Here is an 11,859-nt window from a genome sequence, read left to right as displayed (position 1 = left end):
CCTTTTCAATAATTCCAACATCTCAATATGACAAGATATAATAGCACACATTTCAGGAGTGTAGTAGGCCAATACAATGCATTTTCACTGCATTGCATACATTACACTGTGTCCAGCAAGCAGCTGATCCTGAAATGTTTTGTGTTTTCAATGAGTGGACTACTAGTCTCTGGTCTGCTGCACATTTGTGAAATGTTATTTTGGAAAAAATATGTCTGTGCTGTTGAAAACAACACCACAGATGACCACCCGTGCCATATGAGTTCAAATGAACCCTGGTAAACTTCCTCCAGTGCCCTTTTCCAAAGACTAAATATCCCCTCTTTGCCTCTTCGCCCCTCCCAGTTTCCCTGTAAGAGGGTTGGGTAAAGCTGGCATGGCCGATGAGGATCTATTTTTATCAGCTGCTCCTGTTAAAGCCCAGCAGTACAAGTTCAGGATGAATTGCCCTGGTGACGATGTAAACAGACACTCAAACACACAGCCTACTTGGTGACATTTATCCTGACAGGAAGGGGCCTGGATGGGTGGGAGTGGGCTGATGTGGGCCGCATGTTTGACACATACACGCACACAAACTCCATTTCACATTACTTAGATCGCAGGAAAGCCAGCCAGCTGTTTACCAGGATTCCAGTTGAGCACATGAGTAAAAGAGTACACTGTAAACTCTAATTCCTCGATCGCTGTTACACTGAAGTTAAATATGAGACACTGTCAGATGTTTCTTGGATTACATGAGACTCATATGATGCTTGAAAACATTTCATTGTTAATTTAGTTACTATATTCCCTAGAAGTGATCTTTGAAAAGTATTTTTGAATGGTTTTTCATGTCTTCAGAACTGGTCTGCAATGTTTACAATGCAGGCTACACCGTCTTGCATTTGGCTCAGTAACGCTGACGATTTCTTCGCTGTTTGTTGCACAATCTCTGCTGTTGCCTAATGTGTCACCGGTAACTTTCATCAACAGACTTTCTGCGCATGACTTTACGCTTCCGCTGTAAACATACTGTGCTTAGTGTGCATATGTCAGAGATCAGGGTTTCGATACCCAGTGGTACCACCGGTTTACAGCTCTGTTTGTTGATACAGGTGTCCTGTTATACATACTCAATGTGCAAGCCTCATCACATGTTGCTACATGGAATTCTTTGCAGAACAGAAATCATTAGCTTTTAAATTCAACTGTCAATAGCAGCGGTCACGCTGTCCAATTTCTGGTATGCTACTCATTCATTAAACAGAATATCGTGTATTATCAAACATCCACCATACCTGCTGCTGAAACAAGCGTGTATATACTGTATATATAGTAACCAGTTATCCATCCCTTCTTTATTTCATAATTTATTCAAACATCTTTGCACTCTCCACCATTGCACATACAGTATGGATATGCCATACATGTTGTTACTACACTGGCTGTTTGTTCATTCTGTTTACACTGAATGCAAAGGGAAAAAAACAGAGCCCAGTTCCTTGTATGTGCACATATACTGATTCTGATATATAATAGTGAACAATTATATTTTGGTTTAACATCTACCAGTGATAAAAAAAAAAAAAAACCCTTATATGTGAGATATGTGCTGGTTGGTTTGCATTTGACAGTTACTTTACAATGTAATAAGATAGATATAAATGTGTTATTGTCTTAGAAAACATGATGTATGTTAATGAATTTGTAAATATTATCCAGCAATATGTATTGATGTAAGAATTACAGATCCTGTTTTGGTTTCATAATGAGTACTTACAGCTGGGAAAACAAACTTATATTTGTAATGGGGCTATTGACCCTTCATTACCAGATGATGGTAACATCACAAATAATCTGCCCATACAAAGAAACCAAGACAAATGAGTCCTTCAATTAAGCCATGTGTAGTGACGTGGAATGACACAAGGAATAAGTTTTGGACATATGAAGAAAAGGAGGTGTGAAAAGGCATTGAAAGCCTTAGAAGTCAGCTGAGATCTCTCTCTATTATGAATACAATCCTGCCCCCTATCAGTGGAAATGAGTACTAGCTGGTTCAGTCCTAACTCATGGCCTATAAGAAAGGTTTCTCATTAATAATAATAATATATACTTTATTAATCCCCATGGGGAAATTACTCTCTCTGCATTTGACCCATTCCCTCAGTGAAGCAGTGGGCAGCAGTGGGCAGCCACTAAGCAGGCGCCCAGGGAGCAGTGTGTAGGGACGGTACCTTGCTCAAGAGTACCTCAGGGTAGCCGTTCAGTGGATTCAAACCCCCGACCTTCCGATCATGGGGCGACCACACTACCTAGTGAGCCATCCCTGCCCATCCCCATCCCTTACCAAGGTGTCACAGAAAATGCAGCTTATGACAGGTAAAAGCAAAGGTCTTGCAACTTTAGTGTCTTGCAACAGTAAGGTTGCAAGACTGTAGCAGCCTTACTGTTGCAAAAGATACTGATGGCCTCAGTTACGGGCATATTTCTGACCTTCAGGATGTTACAGTGAATTAGGGAAGTGGAAAGAACATCGTTCCACCACAAACCAGCCACAATTAAGCGTTCCTCACAGGATTTCTGATAGAAGAGGCAAAAAACTCATCAAAAGAGTTGTCCAAGAGCCAAGAACCACTCTGGGAGAGCTTCAGAAAGAACTGAGGTCTATGCTAAGCAGCCAGACTTGGCTGGCTTATCCAGGTAACTTCTGGGTTAAACCTGGGTTTTCTTTACTATGAAATGATTCGCTTCTTATCAGAGTAAATCGGCAGATTAAGGATCAACAGGTATGAAATTACCACCTACCTACCAACCAATTCTCCAGAAAAGAGTGTCACCATCCCCAGGAGATCCTTCGGGCACCTGCGTGTGAACAGTAAAAAAAAATATCTAAAGTTTAAAAAAAAAAAAAAAAATCCTGTCTAATGTCTTTGATTCCCTGATGAGCATTATTAATTAACACTTACATATAATTAATTCATACTTACATATTTTTCTTTCAATTTTATTGTTCTATAAACATTAATATATTTTTCTAAAACAGGACAGCTACACTGTACTTGCTGGTCTCATCTCATATTTGTACTAAGTTGGAATTCTGTTTTTAAATGTAATTTTTACTCTAAAACTGTAAACAGCACAGAGTCTGCAGCTTAGAGAATAAACACTCAAACTGTCAGGAGAAAGTTATGTTCAGAGTTTGGGCTTAAAATAATCTGGAAGCGACACGTTTTCACTAATTCTTTTCTTTTAAAGCACGTTGTAAGTGTGATATAGATTCTCTACTGGGACAATACATAATATGTTAAGCTGTACCTTACTAAAATCACAAAATGAAGCCAAACTTTGTCAGTTGTCAAAGGATGCCCTTTAACAGTGTTGCATTTTACTGGCATTTTATGTTGTTTTGAGATTTTCATCACCATTTGATAACGTCTCTGGAGTAGGTGACACTCACAGGGATCATTTTCTGTGGAAGAAAAGTCACATGAGTCTTGAAACCTCCCTTCGTGATTGGTCAGATGCTGACGTCACCCCTTTCATGTGATAGCGCAGGGGAAATACTGGGTTAACTTAGGGAGTTGATAGCCAGCGTTGTTTTCCATTTATCCTGATCGCCAATGTTAGGGTAGGTGAATCTAGGTAGGGGAAATAGCTTCTTTGAACTCGCTGTGTAGTATAGAGCCCTGAGTTAACAGGTACAGTTGTTTCAAAGAAAACTAATTCACTCAACCGCCATGGCCTCTCTGCGCGTGCAAGACATTTTGACAAGCCAATAAACCACTGGGAGAATACGATCACAGATAACAGGGTTTTACACGATAGCAATCAGCCTATAATGAACACAAGTGCAGCCATACAGCCCACTCCACAAACCACTTTGATGTAGTTTGTTTTTCTTCTCTCGGATCTGTAAGATATACAATTGAAATTTGCCAAAGTGCTGCAATTAATGGGACTCAGAAAGATCGGAAGTGTCTTAGATTAATGCCTGAATCTTACAGCATATATTGTTAATAAACAGCTAACAACTCAACGACACCGTGTCCTGGTGTGCTCAGCAACTTACACAAAATTAAACACACGCATTTGGCTAATATACGAATTGTGTATCTCATATAAACACGAGAAGGTCTTATGATTACAGGCTGGGGCTAGCCTGACATCTGCTGGGACAAAACCAGCAATGCAATATGATAGATAAAACAGCAAATAATAAAAAAGTGCTTGTTCATACTTACATATATAAAATCATATTTGACTATAATGTGTCTTTGATAACATATTTAAATTATCCATTAACTTTATGAGATTTATGAGAAATAAGGTCATCGATGAATAATTAACCAGTTAGTCACTCCTCTGAGCTATTCTTGCTCCTCGTGTTAATTTCGTCACTGGCTGGGTGATGTAGACCCGTTTAATCGGTTATCTGTTCAAACGATCAGAAGTCATTGTTTTTTCCCCTGACGAACGGCTGGTCATCGCTCTAGCTTGTGATTGGACGCTGGCGAGCGGGTGGCCGTCTCAGCAGCTAATCCCGCCCTTCGGTGGCCCACTGAAACGCCCCCCGCTTGTCGCAACCTTTAAATGACGTCACGCCCAGCGAACGCGATACGCACCAAATATCAGGACAGTGGTCGGTCATTGCGGTAAAAAGTAGTAACAAGAAGAGAAGACAGACGCAGTTTCTAAGCAGACTTGCTGCCGTCTCTAACCGGAATAGTGGTTACTCAAAGGTAGGAAGCCCAGCCAGGGCCGGACTGTGTATATTTGTGTGTACGAGCCTTGTCACTGTGAAATTAGAGAGGGGTCGGACTGGGTTGTGGCCTGCAGGTGCGACTTCTGTTTGCCTTATGTAAAGGCTATAGAGTTCTTTTAAAAACAACTTAATAGGCTAAACTAAATTCTGCTGACTAACCCTGATAATAAGTGGGCTAGTCATACTAACAAACGCTCATTTAAAATACAAACGGATCAAATATTAACAGACTAGCTTTAGCTTAACTCAAATTAATTCAAGGCAGCGTTGCTGAGCAACAAAGGTTCCGGTTATAGTTTCTGTTCTTTCTTTCTTTTTTGTTTTCGTGTCTTTTTTTTAGTTTAGAGCTTTTTTTTCTCTGTTTCCTCCAAGCACCTGTTTATGTGACAAAGGTATGGTTCTGATTGCTCTTAATTGGGTCCAATGGGGTGTCTTAATATACACGGAGTCTTGTCTTGTCTCTAGACAAAGACAAGGTAAACATGAGCTGCCAGGCTACCGAACTGCTTTGCCACAGCTCAGCTTGTACAAACATGATGTAAATATAATGTAAGCTCATTCATTGTGGGGAATATGGGCTTTCCCCCCCATTTTTATATTTTTTTATATATATATATATATATATATATATATATATATATATATATATATATATATATATATAGCTGGTCCTTTTAGGCTCTGATATTTAGGTAAATATGTGTATTTTCTATGAACAGAATTTTTAAATTGGCATCATATCTTAAGTAGTTCAAGTCCTATGTACTAAAAAAATTGATTTTTTCTTTTATTGCTTAATGCTAATTATTAACACTTCTTTTGGCTTTGTGAGGTTATATTTTAAATATTCTATGGTTGTGCTTCCATGTTCTTTTACCACACAGTTTATTTTCCCCATGTTAGTGTTAAACTCAAGGATAATACAACTGTTAATGAAACTTCTTGCTTGTCATTATTTAACAATGTCATTTTTAGTGGCATTTAAACGATTCAGGAAGGTCTAGTGTTCAGTGTCCAGGTACTCCATGCGCCCTGTTTGTCTGTGATATTGTCATCATGATACTGTTGTGGAAACACATGTGATCTCACTTTACTCATTTATTTTTGCTTTTCGTCAGAGGGGAAAAACAAACACGTGACACATGCAAGTTAACACACTCGGACACAATAAAGACTGAGAAAACCTTCATAGAAGTCAACGTCTAATAATAACTTCTCATCAAAACTTAACCCTGTACCAAAGTCTAGTAAGAAATGTATGTGGGTATAATAAAAGCCCATGGCCTTCAAGGTGAACTTTGACAGTGTATGCAGACATCCTCAAAGGTGTCAGGTTACCGATCATTTGTTTGGCCTCTTTCTCAACCTTCAACACGTAATCTTACACAGGAAGAGAGGGACAGAATAGACCTTCATCACAGGGGACACTTTGGTGTCACCTCTCATTGTCCCAGCAGGACAGGTGAGCTTATTCCAGTGTTTTTTCTGCTGGTGAGTGTGCTGGCTTACTGTAACTTCTTAAACAAATCATCAGGAATTGTTTTGTCCCTCTTAGGCATCTTTAGAGGGAGTGCCGTCTGCCAGTAGCTTGAAGAACATATTCAGGTGGTGAAATGCGTGAAAGCTGTGATGGAGCTTATTGTTACACTTGGGCTGATAATGTTAACACTCCCACAGCATTTTGAAATTGGTATGAAACCAACCTCGTAGCTTATCTGCAGGTATAACATTACCCAAGAGCCACAATCAAACATGGTTATTAATGCTGTTGGGCAAAAAGACGTATGTACTTTGAACCCAATAAGAGATTTTCCATAACTGATAAGTACAGAAAAGTACATTGTTAAATCCTACTGTGCAGATAGGGTAATAACACTTTTCAAGGTCCAGTTTGGAGGTACTGTGTGTGTGCACATTTTTTAAAATTACAGATGGGAGATTGGATGTGGATAAAAAGATGAGCAGGAAGGAATGAAAGCCATTTGGATGTTTATAGTGTACATATACAAGGTCCCAAAAGGATTCCAGTGACATAAGCACCGCTACAGTTTTCCAGCGATCAGCCTTTTTGCTTTTCGTGGCTCTTCTACGTGAAAGCTAGCACATGTGCTTGGTGCTGGTCCCTGATCAACCTTCTCAGAAACCACTGGTTGTGAAATACACTTGAAAGAAATGACTTTTAAATGCCTGATCTCACACGGTTTATTTACTTTGATAACGGCTTTGGGATCATTTTCTTTCCCATGTTTGATTCGCACACTGACAAAAAGAAGACATGAACGTGTGATATAATGTGATAAGTGTGAAAATGCAACTTGTACAGGCCTTGTGGTTACAGAGTTCTTTCTTCCTCTCTCTTATTCACGTGTTCTACTGGCCTCACCATGTACTCTGTGAAGCCAATCTTTCTGTGTGAATAGTAAAATAATTATGCTTGCCTCTGGAAGGGTTGATGTCTGCTGTGACTGACCACTGAATCATAAGATATCCTCTGCAAACATTAGAGTAATGTACTGTGCTTGTCTTTCCTCTGTGGCTGAGTGGAGATAATGGCCGTTTGCCAAAAGCATGGAATAGTCAACAGGTTTAAGAAGTAGAGTGAGTGAAGTGTGTGATGTACACAAACTAGAAACAGTTTCTCTTTTTTAGAACTTTGGCAAATTACTGCCAAATATAACTTTAGACTTTCTGAGTAGGAAACTGGAATATGGAGCAAGTGAAAAGGTATTCTGTGTACTTCTGTGTAGCTTCGGTGTATCTGCTTTCTAGTCAAGAAAAGCGCTGTAATCACACCATCTTTAACTTTTTTTTTTCTCTCCTTTCCTTTGAAGCAATCGTTTGACCTACAGCCAAACATGGAGAACCCGCCTCCATACCCAGGCAATGGCCCAACTGCTCCTGGTTACCCAGCCCAGGGCCCACCACCTCAAGGCTACCCAGCGTATCCTCAGCAGGGATACCCTGTGAACATGGAGCAACCTAACCCAGCTTACCCGAACTACCCTCCCGGACCAATGGGCCCTGGTGGTCCTTATCCCGGACCAGGACAGCCTCCTTATGGGTACGCTGGACAGCCTCAGTTTGGTTGGCAGGGTGGACCTCCTCCCGGGCCCATGTATGGGGAAGCTCCCAAAAACACAGGTGAGCACTGTGACCCACAAGTGCTACACAACACTTGTGAGTCCAAATCGAGCAGTACTAGCAGGACTTAAAATTGTGTAAGGACAGTGACAATTTGAAGTCCTGTGCTGAATTACTTATTGACTGGATGTTATGGGGATGCACTGGGAGAGTCTTGCAAGTCTGCATTCAGCTGCAAAGCAGCAGGTCACATGACCAACAGGATTAGCAACTCTCATTACTCATAAACAGTAGGAAAGCTGTGTGTAGCTACATTGTTGTCACACACTGGTTTTTGAAAGGCATTTTGAAGACATTTTTGTGCTAAGAATGACCATATTTGGGTGAGAGGATGCAGTGCTACATTGTCAACTGGCTACTAAAGGAGCTGCAAGTTTTGGCACCTGACATTGGTTTCAGGTTTTAAGTCTGGAGGTTGCCCCTTGTTAGTACTACTAGGAAGCTGATCTATTAGCATAAGCTGTATCTTTTTAAGGTGGTTACATAAGTACCTAAAACACGCATTCTTTGTAATGGCAAGAGAAGGGCCTTTCCGCTGCTCTAGCAAATATGCCAGATAGGCAAATTAGCTTATTGCTCACTTGATCTTAGACCTTAAACATTTTCTTGATGAGTTTATGGTCATAGTTGAAGTAAAACTGGTGGTATACTTTAGGACTGGCCTGCCTTGTGATTAACAAATTTCTTCTGAATGAACTGTATTGCTCAGTCACATCCTCCCAAGGCATGACATGACAAAAAAAAAAAAAAAAACTTCTTAAACAAATAACTGATGTCTATGTTCGTGACAAGTGAAGTGGACTATATCTAAATGTTGAAGTGGACACATTTCATTGAGCTCCTGAAACACGAGTTCCTGTTTGGGATGGGTGTGTAATTTCTCTTAGCTAGTTTTAGATTAGGCTGAATATTGAATCGAAGCTTCATGAACAGGAAGTCATTACTTTAGTTGTTACCCCCCCCCCCCCCCCCCCCCCCCCCCCCCCCCCCCCCCCCCCTAAGTGTGTGCTTAACACAGTAAAGTCAACATTGTTTAACAAAGTATACAACACTCTCAGGCTGAATGAAAAAACAGGATTTCATTTAGATGCTTGGCTTCCTTAAAAAAGTCCCACTTTATTAAAGCAAGCATTGGGGTTCCGCTGCTTTATAGGCCATCACTCTGTTCCCTAACAACATCAACAAATACCGTGTTGTTAAGTCGTGGTACTCGATAATCTAATTGCCAATTTGACAAATGCCTGTGTTTCTATCAGGAACCATAATGTGGTACAACTTTAAGCATCCCGAGCAGGCTGCTAAGGTTTCAGATGTGTGAAGTCAAGCCGGGTTTTAGATGAAAGGTGTGTTAATGCAGCTTCAACTCCCCACTGAGCAGCCAATAAAGTGTAGCGCAAGCTGTGAAACAAAGGGCACGTTTTAAAAAGAAATATTCAAAGTGAGTATGCAAAGAGAACAGCCTTGCATGAAGAAAACACAGCCAATCCTTCTATTTATGAAAGCGAGCACTAAGGTGTTGCTGCTTTTGTCGCCTAAGATAAACCTGATCTGGTCGATAAAAGGTAAGTGTGCTGTGACTGAGATTCTCATTGCAAGCCATGTCGATTAGCGGCATAAAAATAAATATTGGCCAAACATTTATTAACCTTTGCCACATCGTTATCAGAGTTCAGTATGAAAAGTGGTAAGCCATCTGTCCTTGCCTATTGGGTCAGTGGCATGTCACCTAGGTAACTTGCCTCCCAGCTGAAGCTGTTAAAAGCTGGATTAGTGTTTGCTTCCACATAAATGATTAATCACAAACACAAAGAAGGCGAGATGTGCTCATTCAGGCTGGAGCAGCTGTTGAAGCTAATGTATGGCTAACACGATCATTTGATTCGACAAGTTTCCACATGTTGGCGAGGGGTGAAATAAAGCTACTGCTACACATGTGAAGTAAAGGGAGACGTCTTGTTGCCACACCGAAGGCGAGCTGATGTTAGTCAAGTGTAATGCTGTGTGATCATGGCTGTGCGCTGCTATGGTATTACTGTAAAGATTAAACTCCTAAGATGACTGTAATTAGAAGAAAAGTGTATAAACCCCTGGTTACACTTGAACTCCCTGCTGGAGATTTGACACTGAGAATCCTATAACTGGGTTTTATGTTGTTTTAGAAAAATCACTAATTGCTTTCTTTCCAACCTCTTTCTTCCATCTCTTCTCTTTGTTTCGCTGTAGTGTACGTGGTGGAAGACAGGAGAAGGGATGACACAGCAGACACATGCCTGACAGCCTGCTGGACAGCTCTGTGCTGCTGCTGTCTCTGGGACATGCTGACATAACGTCATTCCCCTACTGATTGACCCCCATTACCCTCTTGCCCCTATTTCTGTGCCTCGAAGCCCATCGCCCTTTCTCCCATCTGCCTTAAACCTTGCACTTCCTCACAAACGCCCCTCTGTTCCCTCCAGAAGTCCCATATGCCTGTAAAGCTATTAATGACTTCTATAAATGAAGTCCTCCCTCCCACATGGAAGCTTCATCCCAGAGCCTCGTACTCTACCTTAATGTGAAACCCTCCACACTGACTGACTGACCTATCCACGGTTACACAGTAGCAGTTTCTGACCGAGCCTGTAAACATGACCAAAATCTCAGGTTCCTTACTAAAATTGTGCAACAGCACACAAGCTACAGATTTGCACACCCAATATGGTAGATGCCAAACATACAGCATACTATGATCTCAGGCTCATCCTGCGTGATTCACTTGGGCACTTTATAATGATTGCCTCTGTAATATACTCCTTCCTGTCTTCATAACCACATAAAAGCTTTGCTTACTCCTCCCCTTCAGCTATGCTATCTGCAAAACTTCAAGGACTTTTACCCAGTATGATGATACCCAAAGGCTGTGAGAACCCCGCTGCAGACAGGGCTGATGCTTGAAATGTTTCCCATCTCATTTGCACACAAGTCATTTTAACAAATGTACGTTTGTCCATAGGCGGTAAGACAATAAATGGAATGCTTTTATTTGTTTTAACAGTGATTTATGTTTGATTAATGGCAACATTTAACGGCCACAATGGTTTTTTTTTTTCTTCATATACAAAGAAATGACTATCAATATTATTTTTATTATATTAGCTTTTCAGCTTTATTTCTCACTGAAACAAGATGTTGTGATTGCTATACAGACCGATCCAAATTACCCATACGATGCCTTTTTGCTGTAGATGACTCTTGCATTAAAATAATTTATTGCCATAACAATAAAAGGCTCTGTTTGTTTAATGGGCTGCAGACTGTGAATGAGGTGTGTGTGTGATTTAGGCAGGGATGACAGTGCAGATTTATGGCTGTTGGTGACTGGGTTTTCAACTATTTTTAACACCAAATATCTTACAATCAAATAGAAGGAAGAGGAGGGGGGGGGAAAAGCAGAGGAGAAAATGAGACATAATTGCCAGGCAGTAGTTGTGGAGGAGGTAAATTACAAGATGTACAGTTACTCTAGCACAAACACTTTTAGGGTACTTGTACTTCTAGTGATTTTCTTTTTTTGCCACAATACTGTCATAGTCTCAGTCAGTACATTTATTGCGACTTTGAAGCCATGATTACTTGAAATGCGGGATCCTTTAAATTTCCAGAAGAAATAATAGAATAAACGGCACAGTTGAAACATCGATCTGTTGATTATTATCCATGTTTATCGATTAAAATTCACATTACTATATATGTTCAGAATATAAAGAAGACATTTTTGTATTTTACTTAAACCTATAAGAATTTCCTCTAATTGGCCACTTGGGGGCACTGTGGAAACGGTCTGTAAAGCTAAAATTCCCTTTTAGCAACATTTTCCCAGTTACATTACCACTCTGTGACTTTTTATCAAATATAAATCTGATACTCACCTGCCTTTGTACAGCCTTTGGTGTCATGAAGCGTAAGATTTCCGGTTTACCTGCTAAATGTTT

At 40.4% G+C, this 11,859-nt stretch overlaps 1 protein-coding gene across 1 annotated transcript; it reads left to right on the top strand.

The window, feature by feature from the left end:
• Positions 1–4,565: 4,565 nt before the first annotated feature.
• zgc:165573 (cysteine-rich and transmembrane domain-containing protein 1) lies at positions 4,566–10,946 on the top strand. Its single transcript, XM_019345689.2, has 3 exons — positions 4,566–4,724; positions 7,579–7,888; positions 10,112–10,946. Exons 2-3 carry the CDS (start codon positions 7,603–7,605, stop codon positions 10,213–10,215), a joined length of 390 nt encoding a protein of 129 aa, XP_019201234.1. The 5' UTR covers positions 4,566–4,724; positions 7,579–7,602; the 3' UTR covers positions 10,216–10,946.
• The last annotated feature ends 913 nt before the right edge of the window (positions 10,947–11,859 follow it).

Source organism: Oreochromis niloticus, linkage group LG2 (assembly GCF_001858045.2).
Source record: "Oreochromis niloticus isolate F11D_XX linkage group LG2, O_niloticus_UMD_NMBU, whole genome shotgun sequence".
In the NCBI taxonomy this organism is placed as follows: domain Eukaryota; kingdom Metazoa; phylum Chordata; class Actinopteri; order Cichliformes; family Cichlidae; genus Oreochromis; species Oreochromis niloticus.
The sequence above is the reverse complement of the archived record's forward strand: the minus strand, read 5'-3'. Positions and strand labels throughout refer to the sequence as shown.

Coding starts and splice junctions, on each gene's coding strand:
- zgc:165573 (XM_019345689.2), top strand. CDS start 7,603: ATGGAGAACCCGCCTCCATACCCAGGCAATGGCCCAACTGCTCCTGGT. Junction 7,889..10,111: donor GGAAGCTCCCAAAAACACAG/GTGAGCACTGTG, acceptor GTTTCGCTGTAG/TGTACGTGGTGGAAGACAGG.